At 36.5% G+C, this 23,175-nt stretch overlaps 3 protein-coding genes across 3 annotated transcripts; all 3 read left to right on the top strand.

Annotated features, from left to right (window-relative positions):
- The first annotated feature begins 9,004 nt into the window (after window positions 1-9,004).
- Window positions 9,005-10,025, top strand: LOC130085878 (gamma-crystallin M2-like). The gene is made up of 3 exons (XM_056251864.1): window positions 9,005-9,090; window positions 9,192-9,434; window positions 9,720-10,025. The coding sequence occupies exons 1-3, from the start codon at window positions 9,079-9,081 to the stop codon at window positions 9,990-9,992; spliced, it is 528 nt and encodes a 175-aa protein (XP_056107839.1). The 5' UTR covers window positions 9,005-9,078; the 3' UTR covers window positions 9,993-10,025.
- Window positions 10,026-14,764: 4,739 nt separating this feature from the next.
- On the top strand, window positions 14,765-15,647 carry LOC130085880 (gamma-crystallin M2-like). The gene is made up of 3 exons (XM_056251866.1): window positions 14,765-14,833; window positions 14,939-15,181; window positions 15,369-15,647. The coding sequence occupies exons 1-3, from the start codon at window positions 14,822-14,824 to the stop codon at window positions 15,639-15,641; spliced, it is 528 nt and encodes a 175-aa protein (XP_056107841.1). The 5' UTR covers window positions 14,765-14,821; the 3' UTR covers window positions 15,642-15,647.
- A 4,828-nt stretch (window positions 15,648-20,475) lies between these two features.
- LOC130085877 (gamma-crystallin M2-like) lies at window positions 20,476-21,382 on the top strand. The gene is made up of 3 exons (XM_056251863.1): window positions 20,476-20,561; window positions 20,660-20,902; window positions 21,085-21,382. The coding sequence occupies exons 1-3, from the start codon at window positions 20,550-20,552 to the stop codon at window positions 21,355-21,357; spliced, it is 528 nt and encodes a 175-aa protein (XP_056107838.1). The 5' UTR covers window positions 20,476-20,549; the 3' UTR covers window positions 21,358-21,382.
- The last annotated feature ends 1,793 nt before the right edge of the window (window positions 21,383-23,175 follow it).

The raw sequence follows: 23,175 nt of genomic DNA, 5'->3' as shown, positions 1-23,175 counted from the left end.
CTCTTCTTTTTTCTTATTTGAAGGCTCGTTTGGGGACACTGACACCTTGGTGCCCTGAAACGGCGAACCGGCAGGGAAACCGAACTGGCAGTACTGCGACCCTCCTCAGAGAGTCGCACCCCAAAGGGCGCTGAGGAGAAACGATTTCTCAAAACCGTCCCTACCCCAGAGGGGACCACCCTTAGAAGCCTGATCGCCTCGGCGTCAGGGCTTCTTCTTTGTCAAAGCTATTTTAGAGATAAAACAGTCCTCAGATCTTGCATGTCTCTAACTGGCTAGACTGCGACCGCCACCCAGGTACCCCTCAATTGCGGAGGAGCCCGAATGGCGACGCTCTGTTTTGCACTTTGTGCTGAGAGGAGCATAATAGGCCGTCTCAGGAACATTAGATTGGTGAGGAAGAAACCTCTGGAACGCCGCTGAATGGTTTATTTCTTAGTTTTCTTGAAAGCGGAGCGTCCAGAAGAACAGACATAATTATATCTTTATTTTCCTTTATCTTTATATCAGAAAAAACTTATATATATATACATATATATCACTCTGCGGCCACCAGCAGGAAACAACCGAACTGGCAGCGCTGCGACCCTCCTCAGAGAGTCGCCCCTCACATTCATCCATGTCCTTATATACTCTACCCACCAGCGCTGCCTAATAAAAATGTATTCATTATTAAGATGGCTGGTGGGTAACGTCGGGGTTAATAACGATAACGCCGACTCGGGAGAGAGAAAGCTCGCAAGCGTCTCTTTAACCCGAGGCAATGTCATACTATGATACTTAATACCCAAACATTACTATAGTCAGACATCTGGGGATTAAACACATAAAATACAAACCGGTTTATTCCACAATCTCGACACCTCAGTGTGGAGATAGGGAAAAACCACAGTCCCCGACGAGGAGGCTGAGATACAGAGTTTTCCTGTTTTAAGATACAGTTCATCTAACAAACTCTTCTTTATTTTCAATCTCATAATGTTCAACTGGCCAGTAATATTTAACTGGCAACAGCACTAGATAAAACCTCCTTTTTTTTTCTTTAAAAAAGCTCCTCTTTATTCAACAGAGTTATGAGCTGGAAAATGTATTCATTGAAAACTCAAACATCTGCCTTTTTATAAAGATTTGTATTTGTTTTGTTCTCTTTCTTATTAAACAAAACACTAACGATACCAATTCCTCGGAACTGGAAATCGCAGCACACTAGATCTGGCATGTGAAAGCTGAGAAAGGGCGGAGCCCGTCCCAACCCCCGCTGTCAGATCCGTTTTCGAACCCCGAAATACGAGCCGTCTCCGAGCCTCGGCAACAGAGAGACCCGCTCGGGGAACGCGAACCGAAACGTCCTCCTCGAAGAACGCCCGGCGGGAGCGGAGCGTCCTCACGGACAGCTTCTCGCAATGCACAGTCAGATCCCTCGAGAAATGACTGTTGCATGCTCCACTCCCAAACAGCAACAAAAAGCTGATGTGTGTCCCCACCCGTGGTGTAACGAGGGCAGGGAACAACACAACGTCTATAATATTGCTTTGCTCGCCATAATGATAGATAGTGATATATATATTGGGCTTGACAAACAACAATAAATAGACAAGGACAGAATCACAGAGAGCGCTTGCTGAAGACAACAGAAGCTGTCGCGGTCTGTTTTCAAGGGTGCTTTATAGTTTCCTGGTCTATAACGTCACCCATGACGTATCGGGCTTCCATTGGACTGATTTTACACGTGCTTCATGACGCAATCACGCAGAGCGTTCCCACCGCGTCTCAAACGCAGCTCGAAGTTCCCTTGAAAGGGAACAGCCGCAATTGCCGCATTTTCAAACGGGCTAATGTCAATTAACAGTAAGGATGAAATAGTTGAGACTGATTGAATATGTAAAAAATAAAATAAAAATAAACAAACGAAAGAGAATAGAACAAACCATTAGAACAAAAAAAAATAATAATAATAAAAATATAAATAGTTTAACCTATAGGCTAACAGATTCAGTTAAATTAAACGAAAGCAAAACGTAAAGTAAAAGTAGGCTACATTTAAACAGAATATAACAAACTTTTAGAGCAGAAGATTTTATGAATCAAAAGTTAAAATAGGCCTCTCTCGCAATTAGGTGCAATGACGCTAAACTATTGAGGAATGAGAGGATTGAAGAGCGCTTCTCTCGTGTGCGCGCACTGACTGCTAAACTACCGAACTTCTGGGAAATTTTCAGTGAGAAAAGTTGTGGTCGAGTGGTAGAACTTTGGTTTCAATAATTTAGATGACACGGGTTCAAATCCTGTCCAAACAGGGTAGCCTATTTATAAAATACAATTCCATGCATTTCCATTTTACACAAAGGAACAAATATTAACAGATTGACTGAATTTATATCAATCTGTATAATAATTACAATCGTAATTTCAAAAGCAGTTCTGTTAAAAAAACAGAAAAAAAAAAACTTCATGGGGTTCCATAGGCTACGTTTTTAAAAACATTGTGTAACAAGGTGCGATATGCTGGTGGGGGATTTCCCCCCAGTAATCAATGCTTTGCCTAATTCACCAATAGACCATATCAAATATATATATATCAAATATATATATATATATATATATATATATATATATATATATATATATATTTAAAATATGCAACACGCACGTTTAAACAACAAACAATAAAATCTGAACCGGCGCTTCTGCTCCTGTATTGAGAGATAACATGCAGCGCGTTTCAGTTACGATCCTGGTTCCAGTGGCCTTAATACATTCATGGCTTTTCAAAATGTCACAAAGCGTTTTGAGATGTTTTTGAATGAAATATTGAAGTTTATAATTAAGTGTTTTGGCACATCACGCCGAGTGGCGCTACGCATTATTCTAAAGTCGGGTTTTATTCTGGCATGTTGAAATAGAGTTCAACAAACACGGCGGCGCTTTCACTTGAATTTTTTTTTTCTCATAACAGCTAAAAGAACTTTCTAGGATAGAAGCTATCCTACTCCGTAATTGTTGGTCATACAGATAAGATATCATCTTTTAAAACAGTAAAAGGTCTACAATATGCTAACGATAAAACGTTTTCTCACTCATGTGAGCGAACACACTGGAGAAACAAACGTTTGGGCATTTCACAGTGAGTAAATTCATGGCCGAGTGGAAGAACTTACGATTCAATCATTTAGATGACACGGGTTCAAATCCCGCACAAACATGGACTTTTGTCAATTTTATATTAGCCTATTAATGCATTTTATATCCTATTATTAATGCAGAGAGATTTGTCTAGTTCTAAAACTCTGTTATGCACCATATAGGCCTAGTTTTTGCTTATATTATAAAATAAAATTGCCATGCATTTCCATTTTACACTGGAACAAATAGTATCCAACAGAATGACTTAACATCTAATACCAATCGTAATTTCAAAAGCAGTTCTGTAAAAAAAAAAAAATATATATATATATATATATATATATATATATATAGCCTATAGGCCTATATAGCCTATTTTTTGGATTCCCTACATTGAGTTTTTAAAACATGGTTTTAAGCAAGGTGCGATTTGCCAAGGGGGACGGGGATTTCCTTCTGGTCTAAACATCCCTGCTTCTGCTGAATTATTTTAACCCCCCACCCCCTTCCTCCGCAGTAATCAGTGCTAATAGGCTTAGGCTACTTCACCAATAGACCATATAAAATATATAAAATAAAGATATGCAACAGGCACATTTAAACGACAAACAATAAAATCAAAACCAGCGTTTCAGTTACAGTATACGTTCGTGGTTCCAGTGGCCTTAATGTAGGCTCTATGCACGGCTTTTCAAAATGTCACAAAGCGTTTTGAGATTATTTTGAATGAAATATTGAAGTTTATAATTAAGTTTTTTGGCACATCACGTCGAGTGTCGCTATTGTTCTAAAGTCGGGTTTTATTCTGGCATGTTGAATTAGTGTTCGACAAACGCGGCGGCGCGTTCACTTGGATTTATTTTTCTCATAACAGCTAAAATAACTTAATAGGCAACTAGTAAACTTTTATTCATATTAGGCTAACAACATTTTAGCTGTCGTCTCTGTCTCCGGGAACTGCTCGTCACAAAACTGAACCGAAAGCCGAGGATCTACTTAAACATGTTTAGCTATGTGAGCGCTTAGAAATGAGGAAAGGACAAGGCAAGGGGAAAATCTCGCTCTAATTAAATAGGCTAAATCGCCCTGAATTAAAATGTAAAAACAAATCAAATAATTTATTTGTCGAAATGTTGCGCTATTGTTTCATTTAAGTTCATAATTATTCTATAAATGTTATTTAGTTTAACAGCAGCACAACGAAGCACTGTGGTTCGAGATTTATTTGAATAAAAAAGAAAAACTTATTGAAATTGAATGAATTATTGAAATTAAATATTTAGTAATAAAGTTTCATGACAGAAATATCACTACATGTAGCTCACATTATTTAATTCCTTCATTATCAACACTTTAATAGCCTAATGCTAATGTCTAATAGCGGTTTAAGTGTGAATTGCGACTTCTTGTTTTAAGTCAGTCTCGGATTCAGAGAGCCTGTGGGGGTTTGGAGGGACAGTGGCTTTATCGTGCGTGCACAATAGGTGTTAATGTTCGTCTTTCATATGGAGATGTGGATAGCCAGCCCAATGAGCAGGCAAAGGCTAAATTCTTTTAAGGATAAATCTCTCGATGTGTCCAAATGTAGGCCCTATATCTTATTTAATTATAAATATAGTGTATTTTTTGTATTTAAAGTTTTTCACACAAAATTTAAATTAAAGTGTTCAATCCAGTTGTTTCAACTGTTTTTATAAAGTTTTAGAATGTTTGAAGCAGTGTGTATGATTGTCAACAATCTGGCATTATCTAAACATTAACTGTTGACGAAACGAAGCAGATAAAGAGCTCTTTAATTCAACCTCGTTTTATTGTAAGTGAATACAACAAGGCATGCTGTGTCTTTGAAGCAACAAAGGCAAAATAATTTGTTACAGGTTTTTTTTTTTTTTTTGGGAGACAAAATAAACTTTGCTAAAAAGAGATCCAGCGCAAGAGAGAGGCAAAGAAAAACGCATGTTCTTAATTTATGTCGTTTTGTTCGTTTTGTACTGTTTTAATTGTTTAATTAAGCTGCAATTTCTTTGGCAATACAAATTTAAAATGTTGCAAGAATAAGATTCTGTGTTTCTTATTTTGCATCGCAAAGGAAATAAACTCTAAACTCAATGCAACCAGCTGTTTTAAACAAATAAACTGTCCCACTTTATTTAAACCTTAAAAATGTGCGATGGGGTTTCAAACTTAATTAATTTTAGTGTTCTTTTACATTTTCATTTGTTTTTATATTGAAAGCAATACTATTTAGTTAGTCTGTTATTTTGTGTAGCCAAGTCAACAAAATCAGTCTTTTCTGATTTGTTCAATTTATGGATCTGTTTTGAAAAATTTCTTCCGTTGCTATGGCCGGGTATCACTGTCTATCACCTCAATTTCGTGAATGATTCACAAAACAATAATTTAGCAGATTAAAGACAAGCTTCATTATTTTCATTTTCTGACGCGATCAGCTAATCTTCCCTCTGCAGTTTTGTCGTGCAGCGGCTCTACTGGAATGTAGCAAATTTATGTTGTAATGTGCCATTGATAATTTAAACAAAACTCTTGACTTTACATAAGTAAACAGTTAATGAACTCAACTCGCTAATAAACAGTTACCTATTTAAGCATCAAGAACGGTAAAACATAAACGAATTCGGCCAACAGCAAATTGGCTCCATTGAGATTCGATCTCAGATCGTTTGAAGCGTAGTGAGGCTCAAGTTGTTGCGTTAACCGCTGAGCTATCATCTGAACGCTGTTAAACAGTGTATTATGCTCTTCCAAACCCTCATTGATAGCCTAATATGTTTCGGTTGCAATGTTTTATGTTGAAATGTTTTCACTATTTATTCAATTTAATTTCAGTAGGCCTATTGTGATTATGAATTCGTTTAACTACAAGTTTCACTTGAAATCATCTGTTACCAGCTTACAATCGCTCTGAATGAGCAGCGGCTCTGCGGCAGATTACGCAATAGAGAGAATAAACTGACACTTTTCAAAGGCTGTAATTGTAGCGCCTCTTAGCGGTAAAAGGCAACAAATACACACCAGAATCTTACCGCCGCGGGAGCGGCGGCGGTAAAAGTATTATTCTGGTTGAGTAGGCCTACCCACTGTAACTGTTTACATTAATTTTGCATCATAAAAGCATTTGGAAATGCAAGTGCATTTAACATTTTACAACAACTTACACCAAGTCATAGACAGCCGCATGCCGCGGACACACTCTTTAAAACGAATGTACAAAGAGCATGTGAAAATTTAAATGCAGACGCCTGTCAGTAAGTGAGTTTTGGGTATCAAATTTATTCTTCAAACTGAATAAATTATGCCTTTGTAGACTGTTTGAAAGAGAAAACACTGACATACCAGCAAAACTGCACATTGTCAAGCATTTCTCATAGTGCATGTCCTGTGCAAAGAAGCAATTGCCCTTCTTTTCACTTCAACCATGAAATCTTATGCAAATGTATGTAGTCTACTTGTTTTGATGGTTTTGTGTGTATGCGTGTGTGTGTTTGTGTCTTATTGGCAGCAAGAAGAATATGGTTGTCTCTAGTGCACACAAGTTCTATCACTCATGCAGAAAAAAACTATGTTCAGAAAGAATCAATTCTGAAGTTTTCAGAATTGTTTAAGAATCGTGATGCATTGGAGAATAAAAAAATTTCTGCCACTCCTATCTCTGAAAAACTTGTAGAAGGTCTAGGAGGAGTGGAATATCTGGTAATACAGTCTTGGTTAGAAATGTCAAATTATTTTCAAATAGATGATTTAGAATATTTTTACACTTCTGTGTTTTCTCTCATATATACAAACTACAAGTTTTTTATCCTATACTTCTGTGATTCTTTGAACATTTGTAACATAGCCTAAATATTACAAATATTGTGCAGCTAAAAAGACTGAAGTTGTTTTATACATATAAATTAAATTGATAAGATTTTCAAATCCTTTTTGTCAAAGGGTTAGGAATTGTAAAAAGTAATGATTACACTTTATTTCGATATAGTCCACTTTAGACATTCTACTAACTACAGTATAAGTAACTTTTTAACTACATGTCAACTAACCCTCATTAGAGTATTAGTAGACTGTCAGTAGACTGTTAGGTTATGGTAAGGTGTTAGGGTTCGGGTTAGTAGAATAAGTTTACGTGTAGTTGCCAAGTTACTTTTAGTCAGTAGAATGTCTGTTTGGTACCAACAAAATAAAGTGTTAGCAAATATTAAGCAGACAGTTTACTAATCCTCTAATGAGAGTTAGTTGACATGTAGCTGCAAAGTTACTTATAGTTAGTAGAATGTCTAAAGTGGACTATCGAAATAAAGTGTTACCAAAGTAATTAATTATTGTGTTCTCATCTATAGGATAACAATTCATCCTTTCATAATATAAGGAATGCATAATAGACCATCCCATAGGCTACTTACTAATAATAGATTGGTCTGAATAAATAATTATTTAAACAATCTTCAAAAGCACTAATTGTCTCAACCTGGTTTTGTTGAATTCAATTTTAAGGCACAATTGCAATGTACTGTGTAATACAGTCAGACTTCACAATGATATGTGTGCTTTCCCTCACTGTGTCCTCCATCTACAATATTTCACGTAGAGGGTGTAATCAAAAGGAAGGACCTATTTGCATCATTTTGAAATGAACACCAATGAAAACCAAAAAACAAGCCAAATTCAAATAACCAGAATGTGGGAATCTGAAACGATAAACAATCTGTATGGATGAAAACTCTTTAGTATTTCGGTTTTTATGTTTAGTGTTTATGTATTAAAAAAAAAAAACGGTAACACTTTACTTGAAGTGGTGTGCATAAGACTGACAGGACACTTTCATAAACATGGCATGACACATGTCATGAATATGAAGGAGGGTTTATGCATGTTTATGACAACTGTCATTAAGTGTCATTCGCTCAATTATGACATTTTGAATGCAAATATGACATTGTTTGAGATGTGTTTGTTATGACAACTTGACATAAACCAATACATCATAACCTGTCAGTGTCTTGGTAATGACAACTTGACATTACCAAGACAACATAAATTGTCATAAATATGTCATAAACATGACATAGCAGATTAATTATCAAACTTAAGAAACCACTTAGCTTTATGGGTTAACATTACATTAAACTGTCATGTGGTTGGTTTTGACATTGGCTGCCATGAGGCCATTATAACTGTGTCATGAATATCTTTCTTGGCCTCAACTACAGTGGTACAAATTGAATTTGCCATTAAAATGTTATAATGGCCTCATGACAGCCAATGTCAAAACCAACCACCTGACAGTTTAATGTAATGTTAACCCATAGAGCTAAGTGGTTTCTTAAGTTTGATAATTAATCTGCTATTGCATGTTTATGACATATTTATGACAGGTTGTGTTGTCTAAGTAATGTCAAGTTGTCATGACAAAGACACTGACAGGTTATGATGTATTGGTTTATGTCAAGGTGTCATTACCAAGACATCTCAAACAATGTCATATTTGCATAAAAAATGTCAAAATTGAGCGAATGACACTTAATAACAGTTGTCATAAACATGCATGAAACCTCCTTCATGTTCATGTGATTATGAAGGTGTCATGCCAGTCTTATGCACACCCCTTCAATTAAAGTTGTTACCAAAAAACAAAAACAAAAAACAAATATGTATGCAATAATTTGGAACAACAAACACTATATATTTATATATATATATATATATATAAACTTCAGAAATTATACAGACCTAATAATATAAATACTAAGATCTACATACCAAGCTTTAGCTGGAATGGCCTCTATGCCAACTTGCACAGTCAGGAATTGACTAACAATAGGTGCTGTGTAGTCTTTGACTTGGTCTAGTATAAAGGTACGGGTGACAGCAGTCAGTCAACAACCAGAATCAGCTTCAGCTTCTCCTTTGTGGAACTACTGAGGATCAGCCAGCACAACCATGATGGGCAAGGTAAACTTCATTCCAGCACCCATTACATACAGTTTCACTCAAATTACTTTGATACAAGTTATATAAAGTGAAAATTCATTACAGATTAACTTTCTTTTCAGGTCATCTTCTACGAGGACAGGAACTTCCAGGGTCGCTCTTATGAGTGTATGGGCGACAGTGGTGACTTTTCCTCCTACATGAACCGCTGTCACTCTTGCAGAGTGGAGAGCGGGTGCTGGATGATGTATGATCATCCCAACTATATGGGAAATCAGTATTTCTTTAAAAGGGGCGAGTACGCTGACTACATGTCTATGTTTGGAATGAGCAACTGCATCAGATCCTGCCGTATGATCCCCATGGTGAGCTCCATGAATGTATTGTTTTGTAATACACCCAAAGGCACACCCTATCATTTTAGAATATTTCTTAATTAAATATTTCTTAATTTATATTAATCTAGAATCATGAAGCATAAACATGTAGGACATACATTTGCAGGACATAGAGGAAAATTCTAAAATCCATCAACTTAAAGCAACTTTCAAAATGAAGACAGAACTACACAGTTCCTGTTATTTGTTTACATTAGATGTTGTTTCTACTATAGCTAAACTTGAAAATAATGGACTTCTCTTCCACTACAGCACAGGGGCTCCTACAGAATGAGGATCTACGAGAGGGATAACTTCATGGGTCAGATGTACGAGATGATGGATGACTGTGACAACATCATGGACCGTTACCGCATGTCTCACTGCCAGTCCTGTCATGTGATGGACGGCCACTGGCTCATGTATGAGCAGCCCCACTACAGAGGCAAGATGTCCTACTTCAGGCCTGGAGAGTACAGGAGCTTCAGCAATATGGGTGGCATGAGATTCATGAGCATGAGGCGTATCATGGACTCTTTTTACTAGGGTTTATATTAATAAAATATTTTCTCTACAACACTACACAATCTGTCTTGAAATTCATTGATGTCAATAATATTTGCATTAGCTCACAAACAACATCTCATAAATTAAACAGATCTATAAAGAATTTACTGAATTCTATTATACTATAGTAAGATAGCAATCTAATAGGCTGTAAATATGATGGATGCAGGCTTTCAAAAGACATGGTCCAGTCAAACATAAAACCCTGTTCATAACTGTGAAACTACATGCAGTCCAAATGTCTATATGGAAAAACTAAAGGGATAGTTCACACCAAAATCATTTACTCATCCTCATGTTATTCCAAATGTTTATGACTTTCTTCTGTGGAACACAAAAGATTAAATTTAGAAAAAAATCCCAGTATGTGTTTTCCATAAAATAGAGTCCAATGGGTTTAATTTATTTGATATGCTACTCAACATAGGTCGAACAGACAGGCCACAGGCACCGTCTGGACACAGGTACCATTTGCCCCGATTAGTAGGCTATCATAAAACATGCCTGCTGAAACCATACGTTAAATTTTAATATATCCTGCTCACTTTATGACTTAAAATAATCTAAAATCTGAAGAATATTAATTGATTTACCTCTATTTTATTAATTGAATTAGTATTAAGAGATCCTTAAAATGTTTACAAATACATTAAGTCTATTTCCAAAGTTAAACATTTTCAACACTTAAAAAACCACCATAATGCTGTTAATATGAAATACATACAAAAACTAGGTCAGGTTGTTAAAAATACATCAGTTTGGATTAGGGGTGGGTTTATGGGATAGAATATACAGTTTGTACAGTATAAAATCATTATTTTAAATGGAAAGTCCCCATAAAACAAGGAAACCCAACATTCGATTCTCAGTTCCGGTAGGAAATGACCAACCCGATCTCACGGCAATTCGTAAGAATTTTACCAGGTGGCTAATTCGTACGATTTTTGCTAAATCGTACATATTTACAAGTTACCCAATTCGCATGAATTCTTACGATTGACCTACCACTGACCCGGCCCCTAAACTTACCCATCACTGGGGTTTAGACAAATCGTACGAATTCGTTTGAGTGAGGTCATACAAATTTGTACGAATTAGCCTCCTTTTACTCACTTGTATGAATTTTTACGTTTTGCTCGTGAGATAGCGTTGAAATGACTGAGGTGCCCTTGAACGAGGCACCTAACCCCCAATGTCTCTCGGGGTGGCACATAAAAATGGCTGCCCACTGCTCCGGGTGTGTGTCCACAGTTTGCAGTATGTGTGTGTTAATTACTCACTACTCCTAATGTGTTTCCAGTAACTTGAATGGGTTAAATGCAGAGGACATATTCCAAATATGGGTTACCATACTTATTAGCCTTCACATGTCACTTTCATAAAGTGTTACTCAATTTATTGTTGATTCAGTTTATGTAGAGATCTATGTTTTGGATGAGTAAATTGGTGGGGCCCACCTATCCTTACAAATGAGCCACGGCTGGGTCCAAGTATGTAGATAAAAAAAAGGTATCTACATTTAAAGGTACATAATTCTGGGCTCTCTATATCTACATCTGAAACTAAAAAGTTGCTTGTGAGGTATACCAGTGGTTACTTGTGATAACATATAAGAGCAGCAAGAGTCACTAACATTAAGAAGTCCCACAAGACATACTGTACATTTGGGAAAAAAAGGGGAAAAATCTGTTCTTAAATCAATTACATTCAATTCACATTTATTTATATAGCGCTTTTCACAATACACATCGTTTCAAAGCAGCTTTGCAGAAAATTCATGAGTCCACATTACAATTTAGAGTGATCTGTTAACAGAGGTAACTGTCTAAGTTCTGTATTTCAGAAATGTACATATACAAATCACAGTTAGCTAAATATGTATTAATTTAAACAATGTAATATTTTAAGGCAGAAACAATGAGATCATTGAAGTTATGAATACTTTTTTGTTATCAAATGATTATGACAGAAAATTGTAGAAAAAATAGTAGAAAACAGAAACCCTGTGAAGTCCACTTCACAATCCACTTACGGTCGAATGGAATGCACCTTTAATCTAATAAATGTTGACTGCTTTGGATAATTTAGCCAAATAATTAACTTAGCTTTTGGCTTCTTTAGTTAATTTTTTTTAAGTGCATCATTGCATCATTGTGTCATTGAGGGCCACATCATTACTACCCATGAGTTCATGATTAACTACCCATTCACTAACATCAGCTCATGGCTTGTTAATACATGGCTGTGTCATGACTTTACTTGTGGGTGCACATCATACTTAACTAACTCATTAACTAACCATACACTAACATCAACTCATGTCCTGTTAATGCATTATTTAGTCATGACTTTACTAATCACATCCTAATTAATTCACTGTTCACTACTTACTACATTCAGCTCATAATTTATTATAAACTTACTATCAAATACACATACTAGTATTCAGAGGTGCATCATCACGCCCAGCGTCTAGATGGAGAGTGAACTGTGCTGATACGACCTGCATGTTTCCTGTTTGATTATTTTTTTGGGAACCGATTCCCGAACTGTTAAAAAAAATTGTTTGTAGGTTTTAACCTGTTATTTTTTATTTAGCTCTGTATAAGTCTAGTAGGGTGAGTTTGATGGGAAAGAGAATAACACAAAACAGACTTAGGGTGCTTTCACACTGGCAGTTTAGTTCGGAACAACATGATAAAAGCAACCGTTTGCTGGCATTTTTGTTGTTTACTTGAATATTTAAAACCCAAGAATCAATGTTTTACCACAGGTTTACAATAAATAGGGATACATTGATCATAATGAATTCATTTGTATCAAAATTGCACATTAGCCACACAGAAATAAAGTGGCTTACCGTTAGGTCTATTTAAAAAAAAAGAAAGAGGACAGACTTACTTATTCAGTCGCGTCTGTTTCTGTTTATTTGGTAGTAACAGTACATATTTACATCACATTTAGAAAGAATGATAATTTCTACAAATATGCCACCAAAGGGAGGAAGCTCCCAAAAAAAGAAGTTGCTTTATTTTATGATAGTCTGGTATAAAGAGATGAGACATAGGCTACAGACAGATAAAATAAAAACATGATTGTGATAGCCTTTATGATTTGTCTGATTTCTTCAAGCGTTCATATTTACCATGTTTACTATGGTAATGGTTAGCGTGCATAGTCTTTTGCATCGCGTATAAATATTTCAGAAACCACATCGGATCACAAACAGAAGGCATTCAAACATGAAAGTGAGTTTTGAGGTAAATTATTTTAAAAGTCTTTAATGCTGATGTTAGCTGACAGAATCATCTGGCGCTGCCGTCTCCCGGCTCAGATAAACTCCGCCTCTGTTCGTAACCACTCCTCTAGCCAGAGCTGGCCCGCTTTGGACCAAGGTATTCGGAAGGAATACCCGCCAGAGGAAGCCCCGACGAGGCCCGATCAAGCCCCGGAAGTGTGAGTAGAAACACTACTAGGCCTGGCACAGACTAGCACGCCCCCTTTTGGCCCGACAGTGGAAACGCGGCTAGTGTTTCCTGATCCCAGTGTCCATTCTCCTCTGATACTCCCAAGATCCTTTTAATACAAAGTCATTTTCCATCTTCACTTCCCCGGGACACCATCCACTCAGTCACTCACCTGGATTTCACCTACCAGCAGCAACTGAGGTGTGTGTGCTTCCATTATCCTGGATACAGCCAACACAATCTCCAAAGCATCCAGCAAAGATAAGAGACTGATTAATCCATTTGAATTCACCATTCAACCGGCTCAAAGTCTCAGTCATTTACCTTTTTGTTTGTTCTCTGCTGCTGCATAAAATAAATGGTTAAACATCATATGTGCTTCTCTTCTCTGACTATACTTGCCGTTACACTAACGTTTAGTCGCCTATTAGGGGTCAGCCCTACTACAGTACTCTGATCTGACACACTAATTCTAATTTAGCTGTATAATACTAAATCGGATGAATACTATGAAAATTTGGATGCATTCAATTTAACCATGCTAAAAAATAAACATGGTTACTTCTACTTCATCACTCTGCAAAGATACTAGAAAATAACAAGGAAATGAGGGGGGAGGGCAGAACATGATGTAACAACTGGAAATGCATTTTTTTATTAGAAATAAACGAAGCACAATAATTAAACAATTTCTAAAACCTAAAAAATAAACCAAAGAAGTTTTAGAAGACAATACATCTTAAAACATTTTTTTAATCATAAAAATGCTTTAATAAAAATAAAAGAATCATCTCTAGTCTGTTCAGGCAACAGAAACTGTCCATAGAGCAGCTTGTATTTAACTTGTACTAAATACAAAACAATCTTTTTACTCATTATGACCTGCAAAATATTTGTTATACTTCCAATTTCCAAATGAAATTGTAAGCAGTATAATTTCTTTATAGAATAAGTAAATTAGTAAAAACTTAATTATTTCAGTAGTACTCAAGTAAAATAAAAATAAAACTCATAAAACAATAGGTAAGTATTTAATGAGGTACAACTAACAAAATACTTTAAAACCTTTTTTCAAAGTTTAGTTAGTATGGTGCTTCATAATTACAATTTAAACTTCAGAAATTCTAGAGTGACAAATTTGAGTAGTAAGGTCTAGATACTGTGCTTCAGCTTGAATGGCCTCTTTTCCAACTTGCACAGTCAGGAATTGACTAACAATAGGTGCTGTGTAGTCTTTAGTCTTGGTCTAGTATAAAGGTACGGGTGACAACAGTCAGTCAACAACCAGAATCAGCTTCAGCTTCTCCTTTGTGGAACTACTGAGGATCAGATAGCGCAACCATGATGGGCAAGGTAAACTTCATTACAGCTAAGATTTCCACCCAGTTTAACTCCAAAAACATTTTATTTGTAAATTTTCACTTTAAACAACTCAAAAGATCAACTTTGATTTTTCAGGTCATCTTTTATGAGGACAGGAACTTCCAGGGTCGCTCTTATGAGTGTATGGGCGACAGTGGTGACTTCTCCTCCCACATGAACCGCTGTCACTCTTGCAGAGTGGAGAGCGGGTGCTGGATGATGTATGATCATCCCAACTACATGGGAAATCAGTATTTCTTTAAAAGGGGCGAGTACGCTGACTACATGTCTATGTTTGGAATGAGCAACTGCATCAGATCCTGCCGTATGATCCCAATGGTGAGCTCCATGAAAAATTTTGTTTGTAATAAACACTTTTTAATAAACTACTTTTATTTGGAAACACAAAGCAGAGAGCCGATTTAAATTTTTGGGACATTGAGAAAAATGTTAAAATCTTGAAAAGATGACACTTTCAGAGAGTTTCGCTACACTGTACACATAACTGACATCTCTTCCACTACAGTACAAAGGCTCCTACAGAATGAGGATCTACGAGAGGGAGAACTTCATGGGTCAGATGCACGAGATGATGGATGACTGTGACAACATCATGGACCGTTACCGCATGTCTCACTGCCAGTCCTGTCATGTGATGGACGGCCACTGGCTCATGTATGAGCAGCCCCACTACAGAGGCAAGATGTCCTACTTCAGGCCTGGAGAGTACAGGAGCTTCAGCAATATGGGTGGCATGAGATTCATGAGCATGAGGCGCATCATGGACTCCTATTACTAGTTTTCTAGTATTTTTCTAGCATTTCTTAAATTAATAAAATAATTCCTCTACAACACTGTCTTGAAACATCATTAAATGGCAATAATATTTTTATGAGCAGTCCACAAAAAACATGCAGGCCGTGCAAAATTTCAAAATCCCTGGTAGCCGTTCGGGCAGGCACTCTTCAGATTTTGGTAGCACAAAATTTGGTAGCACAAAATGAACTTAACTAGACCAGAAAAAAACAACAACTACAATTGTTTCAAACATCAATCCAGAACATTTTTAAAACACAAATATTAATAATAGTATATAAAATAATCAAATTACAATCATCAATACAAATATGCATTTGGTTCTAACTGAACTGAAATTTCTATGAATTTTTATCTTCTTCATCCTGACCTGTCTTTTTTGGCTGAGGAGAACTGAAATACAGGTGTAAATCCATGTGCCTCTTACCATTTTCACACATGCACACACAAGTGTTTTCTCCACTGCATGCAATTTCTATCACTTAGCAACAGTACATTAAGTGAGAACGACACTCCTTTACAGGGGGTAGCAGCACCAGACAGCAGTCACTTTTGACACTAGCATGTCCACATGTCCTACTAATGACACAAATTTAAGCAGGTTCAACACACATGATACATTAGCCATGGATTTTACATAAATAATTATGACATATTAGTCACAGACAACAGCATTAAGAAAAAAAAGGGTGAGATATGCAGCTGACATAACATCCTGTTTCATGATGAAAAAAAAACCCCTCAAACACCTCCCTTTAATCAGTGTCATTTTGACTTATAAAGCGGGAAACCTGATCCAATTAAATCCAATAAATAAATTGTCACTCTCATATCCAATTCACAGACTTTGGATTCAGGTTCAAACTTCAATTAAACACAGCTCATTGTTTTGTTATCATGATTATTTGTGTTCCTTTACTCTCAGAATGTCTTTTCTTCAGAGTCTTGCGCCAACCATTAACAAAGATCTCAGACTCTCAAACTCCCCAGGCTAAATATAGTCAGAGGTTGCAATATTAACTAAAGCCATATGAAGTTTGGTTGCCCAACCTGGATCACAAATTTGTGTTAACCCTAGTTTCCTAACAGTATAATAAAGGGTAAAACAGCATGCAGTTTACTGCAGTAAAGTCGATGTAACGTGTCAAGTCCAAAGAGGAAGATGAGGAGACAATGAAAGTACAAATAAGGTAATCCTTTAATCAAAATATGCAAAAGGAGATCCTAACCAATAAAGCAACGTAACAGTGAGTACTACAGTTTACAGTGAGTACCTCTTGCCTAGAAGGTGCTGGCGACCAAAGGACCCAAGGCAGATCCGTACACTTGATTTGGGTAACAGGAGATGTCGAGGGACTGCAGGGAACCAGCAGAGTTAGGGCTGAAGAGATGGCTGGATTGTGAAGAGGATGTGGGAGGCTGGGCAGGTGCTCTGCCGGAAACAGTAATTCAGAGTTTGGCAGGACCAGCTACGATGAATACACAGGGGACTCTGAAGTAGGCAAGATCAGTGATGACGAAGACACATCAAATTCTGAGCTGGTTGGGATCAGCGGCGACGGGAGAAAAAAGGAGACTTCCTCTTAACTTCCCAAATAATTAGACTCCACATAATCCAACTTCAGCTCCCCCTTAGGGGTGGGATGGTGGCCGGGGTCCTACTCATACTCCATCTGGCTTCCCACAGTGACACACGGTGGTGGCGACTTTCACACCTGGCCAGACTCTTCATGGGGCTCCGCCTCCGGGGTGATGGCTGGCACTGTCTTCTTTTCAAATTCTGGCTCTCTAATTGTGGCAGGCTTGAGTTCCTCGTCTCCGGTGGGCTGAATGTCCGGTGATTGCTGGCTAGACTCTTCAGCATTTCCAAACTCAAAGGAGGATCCGTCTACTCAGAAAGTAAAGTTGATGTACTCTGCTAGACTCAACAGGGATCCCCGCTTAGGGCATGAGGAAGCGAATGTCCTTGTCCAGCCTACACCAAAAACCTTCCATGGCGTGACGTCATCACATGTCACTTGCTGGCAGAATGTTATATGTCATCTGATATATGTCAGCATTTAAACTGACAATGAAATTAAGCTTTTGATTTAACGAAAACAATAATAATTGATTAAACTAATAATAATAAACTATTAAATAAAGCCTAATCATTATATGGTGTAATAAATTACTTCTGATGAGTAAGTTATTTATTCTTGCTTACGTAAGAAAACATGCTATTTTTTTTTACATAAACATACATATTTACTGGTTTGGATTTCCCCAAACTATATTGCTATACAAATGAGTGAAATCGACTGAAATGTGTTGAAACAAAATGAAGATTAGTCAAGAAATCCCAAAATGAATGTATTTAATAAGAAAAACAGATTATACAACTCAACGTAACAGTGTCTACAGACAAACAACAACCAATCATGAACTGAGGAAACAAAGGATCAAACTAAAAGACTAATTGATGTGATGATCAAATGAATTGCCATATAAACTAAAGAGAGTGGGACACTAGAACAAAGACAACAGGAAATTAAACAAATCAAACTAAAAGTCCATTATAATGAAAACTAAATGTACTATTGACTGACAGTTCCAGACAGACTGGAAGCAGAGATGTTTTATTTCTACAGTTTTTTCCTACACCAAATTGCCTGGAATCAGTGTCTGCTCGTCAGGGAAGGCAAGGGAGGCACAGCCTACCCAAAATTGTATGTCTCAGAATGTGTATTTCTTGTTTGTAATTTCACCTCTGTGTAATCACTGCACGCTTTTTCCCAGAATGTGCCGAATCTGCGAAGCGCTAGTCTGAGGGGATAAAGAAAGGGAGGGGGAGGCAAATCCATAGCCGGTGTTGTGTAATATTCAGTTCCTGTGAAAAACTGTTCCAATGGGTGGAGTATTCATGAATATTCATGATATTTCCTGTGTTGTGGGCGTGGCCTTGAGACAACGCGCAAAATGAATGGAACTGAAAATATAAGTGCTTGCTCCTCAAATCGCAACTCGTTTAACCCTCTGGGGTCTAAGGTGTTTTTGGGGTCCTTGAGATGTTTTGACATGCACTGACATTTATGCTTTTTCAGTTGCTTATAAACATATTAATGGCAAAGGTGTAATTACACTCTATTTAGCACAAACAGGGCTACCATAATATGTGAGCAATGTACATGTACATGTTTGTATTTTTGAGAGAATATTGTTTATCCAAGGTTATTGAAAGAACTAAAACTTAAAGTTTCTGAAATAAGGCCACAAAACACATACTAAATATGTGTCCACAAGACTTTTGACTAATGAATGTTGTCGTCTAGAGCGTTTTCTTCAAAATGATCTGAAAATCATCCTGCCTAATCATCTACACAAAACAATACATTGATATAAATTTCAATGTATTGGGGGTGGGGTTGGGGGGGGGGGGGGGGGGGGGGGGTTTGATTGTGAGGATCCTGAATAATGCCCTGATTCATACCTGAGAAGACAATGACCTGCATAATGAGCCGCATAATGAGCTGCATAATGAGCCTTTCACACAGGTGTGTCACTGGGTACCAAAGGATGCGAAGAGAAAGAAAGAAAGAAATATATATATATATATATATATATTTTGTCTTCGCGTTATTTTGCATTATTCGCATTATTTTGTCTTTGCAGTAAAGTTACTGTCCGTTTCAGACTGGATGTAAGAGCTGAAGTCATCTGGACATACATGGAGGCTTCTCTCATTGAGTGCCAAAGGCCCTGTTTTAATAATTATCTCAGACACCAGACATTCACTTAATTCCGCATTGCGTGAGTTGATAAAACACATCAAGGTTAATCAGCTTAATGTACTCTACGTCGTCGTGCTACGCTATGAGGAATAATACTATCGTAATAATAATCCTGGGAAATGTACCTCAGAAGTGCCGGTTTAGTTTCACTTCGAGGAGCAACGGATCCAGCTGAGAATTGTGAATGGTAAGTTCTTTATTCTTAAGTGCTTTGTTCTAATCGCGATATGGGATAGTGTCTGTAAACCGCAAAAAGACTGTTTAAATATGAATCGCTTGTCTGTGTGTAAATGAATGAACGGCAGCTGTAGTAAACAACAGAGTGCATCTGTGCAGTTCATTCACACTGGCACTTACATTAGTAAACATGTTATTTTTACATGAACACATCTACTAGTTTAGCTTTTACCAAACTATATTGCTATACGGAGATGAGTATAAATCGACTGAAATATGTTGAAATAAAATGTCTTTGTATAAGCAACGTATTCAAATGCAAATTAATATTTATATGCTAATATATCATAAAAATTATATGTTATAGAAGAAATATGAATGTTTAGACAAGATTTCGTTGATTAGTTTTGGATAGATTATAAAGTTTTTACTGTAAAAAAGACTACTGCCACTTCAAATAAGCTTTTGTTCGCCAATTTCTGCTCATACAGTATGTTAAATATATAGTATGGGATCTTTTGTCAAAAATAAAGTAGGTATATTGAATTATCAACTAAGATGTTATTATAGTGTTTGTTCCAATATTCAAACTATGAATCCTTAACTTTGAAATACGCAAAAAACGTAAAATAGGAAAAAAAATTTATTTACAAGGTAAATCTAAACAAAACAAAATCTAAATCGGTCAATATAAGCCTTCTCATTAAATTATTTTTTTATTGTGTTTTATTAGTGAAAAATTTGAACTCGAACATCTAGATGCTAAACTTTAGCTAGAATAAGTTATTTTCGATTTTGCACAGTCAGGAACTGACAAACAATAGGTGCTGTGTAGTCTTTAGCCTTGGTCTAGTATAAAGGTACGGGTGACAGCAGTCAGTCAACAACCAGAATCAGCTTCAGCTTCTCCTTTGTGGAACTACTGAGGATCAGCCAGCACAACCATGATGGGCAAGGTAAACTTCATCGCAGCAAACATTTTAAAAGTTAAATTCAAATGAAAATGAAAGTAGATTTTTTTTTTTTAATTACTTCAATTTAATTCATTTTTCAGGTCATCTTCTACGAGGACAGGAACTTCCAGGGTCGCTCTTATGAGTGTATGGGCGACAGTGGTGACTTTTCCTCCTACATGAACCGCTGTCACTCTTGCAGAGTGGAGAGCGGGTGTTGGATGATGTATGATCATCCCAACTACATGGGAAATCAGTATTTCTTTAAAAGGGGCGAGTACGCTGATTACATGTCTATGTTCGGGATGAGCAACTCGATCAGGTCCTGCCGTATGATCCCCATGGTGAGCTCAAAAGTAAAACTTATTTAGATCAATGTTATGTTAAATCCTGTAGCATGAATACCCTTTCAAAATGGCAATCCATTACTAACTTGTTCTAAAATTAGTTTTACATTTCCTATATTGATTAACTAAAGCTTGCTAAATAGTGCTGAAATTTACAACAGACTTCATTTCCACAACAGCACAGGGGCTCCTACAGAATGAGGATCTACGAGAGGGAGAACTTCATGGGTCAGATGTACGAGATGATGGATGACTGTGACAACATCATGGACCGTTACCGCATGTCTCACTGCCAGTCCTGTCATGTGATGGACGGCCACTGGCTCATGTATGAGCAGCCCCACTACAGAGGCAAGATGTCCTACTTCAGGCCTGGAGAGTACAGGAGCTTCAACAATATGGGTGGCATGAGATTCATGAGCATGAGGCGTATCATGGACTCCTGGTACTAGTGTTTCAATAAAATTATTTCTCTACAACTCTAAATATTGTGCCTGCAAAATCCTTACTGCCAATAATATTTGCATGTCTAATCAATCACACAAAAAATCCAATGAATTAAACAGACTAACAAATAAAACAAAATTTAGGCTCATGAGACTAGAACAGTGGGTAACACTTTACAATAAGGTTCATTAGTTAACTACATTAGTTAAGATTAACTAAGAATGAACATTACTTCTTCAGCATTTGTTAATTTTTGTTAATGTTAATTTCAAAATGTACTAATACTTTCTTCAAATCTTGTTAACATTAGTTAATGCACTGTGAAATAACATGAACAAACAATGAACAGCTGTATTTGTATTAACTAACGTTAACAAAGATGAACAAAAACAGCAACAAATGTATTGCTCATGGGTAGTTCATAGTTAATACATTAACTAATGTTTAATAAATGAACCTTATTGTAAAGTGTTACCAAACAGTGGATTTCTTTCTCATTTACTATGGCGTTATATATGTGCCTCATTCCTGAGCGAGTAATTGTAAGTTTTGAGCACAGAGAACTATATTTTGCAAACACATAGCATTATATTTTGAACAGAAATTAACAATCGCAAAAAAAAAAAGTTTGTTTGAGCAAAGAAAAAACGATTCAGTGCTCAATAAATGTATTTGCTATTATCCATATTAACGTGCAATAATAACCCCTCTCACGCAGTTTACTCAGGTGCTCTCTCACAAACTTATTCTCTGCGCTCCTGTCAAGTTCCTCTCTCTCTCTCTCAACCTCTTAATTCTGTGCGCGCTCAACTCTTGACACACACGCGCGCTCAACTCTTGACACACACGCGCGCTCAACTCTTGACACACGCGTGCTCAACTCTTGACACACGCGCGCTCAACTCTTGACACACACGCGCGCTCAACTTGCAACAGCGTTACAAGTGTGCCACAAAATCAACCAATCGGAAAATTAAAGGTCAATTGTGATTGGCTGTTGGTCTCCAATCACCACGCAGCACAAAGAAGAAGAAAAAAAAATTATGGACAGATGTCTTCTCTAGTATGGAATGCCAAAGCTGACTTAATTAAAAATAAATAAATACATAAATAAATAAATAAATATACAAAGAAATGTAAAAAAAAAAAATACAAATAAATGAGTATTTATACTTTTATTTCCTTATTTATGTATAATTGTATTTTTTCACACATTTTTTATTTTTTATTTATACATTTATTTATTTCCACTTTTATTTATTTCCACATTTATTTATTTATACATTTATATATTGTATTGTATTATATAAATTGATTTCCAGGGGCGATCAGCATCATATACTGCATGTCCAGTTCTTAATATTAATCGATAAACTACTCAGTTATTATAATAATAAGGCACTATGGCTGTTATCAGTAAAATAAAATTAACAAAAGTCATTAAGTCATTAAAAGTCAAAATCTTAATACAGAGGAGAATGTTTTTACACTGCAATTACAATTGCATAAAAGTCGTTATGAGATTAATGTTAAAAATAAAACATTTGAATATAGAAATATGAAATGATGGAATCAATTAAATTGTACGTTTAAATATGAAACTAAAACAGCCAGTAGGTGGCGGTAAGTCACTGTCTTAAACGAGTGAGTCATATCATTAATTCAGACCGATTCATTCAAATACTGATTCATTCAGTTCGGGGAAAAAATTATAATACAATTATCTCATACATGGGCTTTTTTACAGCATTTTTAAATGCTGACATTTTTTATTAATGTTGGTGCCACGTCGCCCCGCCATAATTTTGATACCTGAGCTGTAC

Source organism: Rhinichthys klamathensis, unplaced genomic scaffold, assembly GCF_029890125.1.
Source record: "Rhinichthys klamathensis goyatoka isolate OS25496 unplaced genomic scaffold, OSU_Roscu_1.1 h1tg000090l_1, whole genome shotgun sequence".
NCBI classification, from domain to species: Eukaryota; Metazoa; Chordata; class Actinopteri; order Cypriniformes; family Leuciscidae; genus Rhinichthys; species Rhinichthys klamathensis.
Note: the sequence above shows the minus strand (reverse complement) of the source record. Positions and strands in the feature narration are given on the sequence as shown.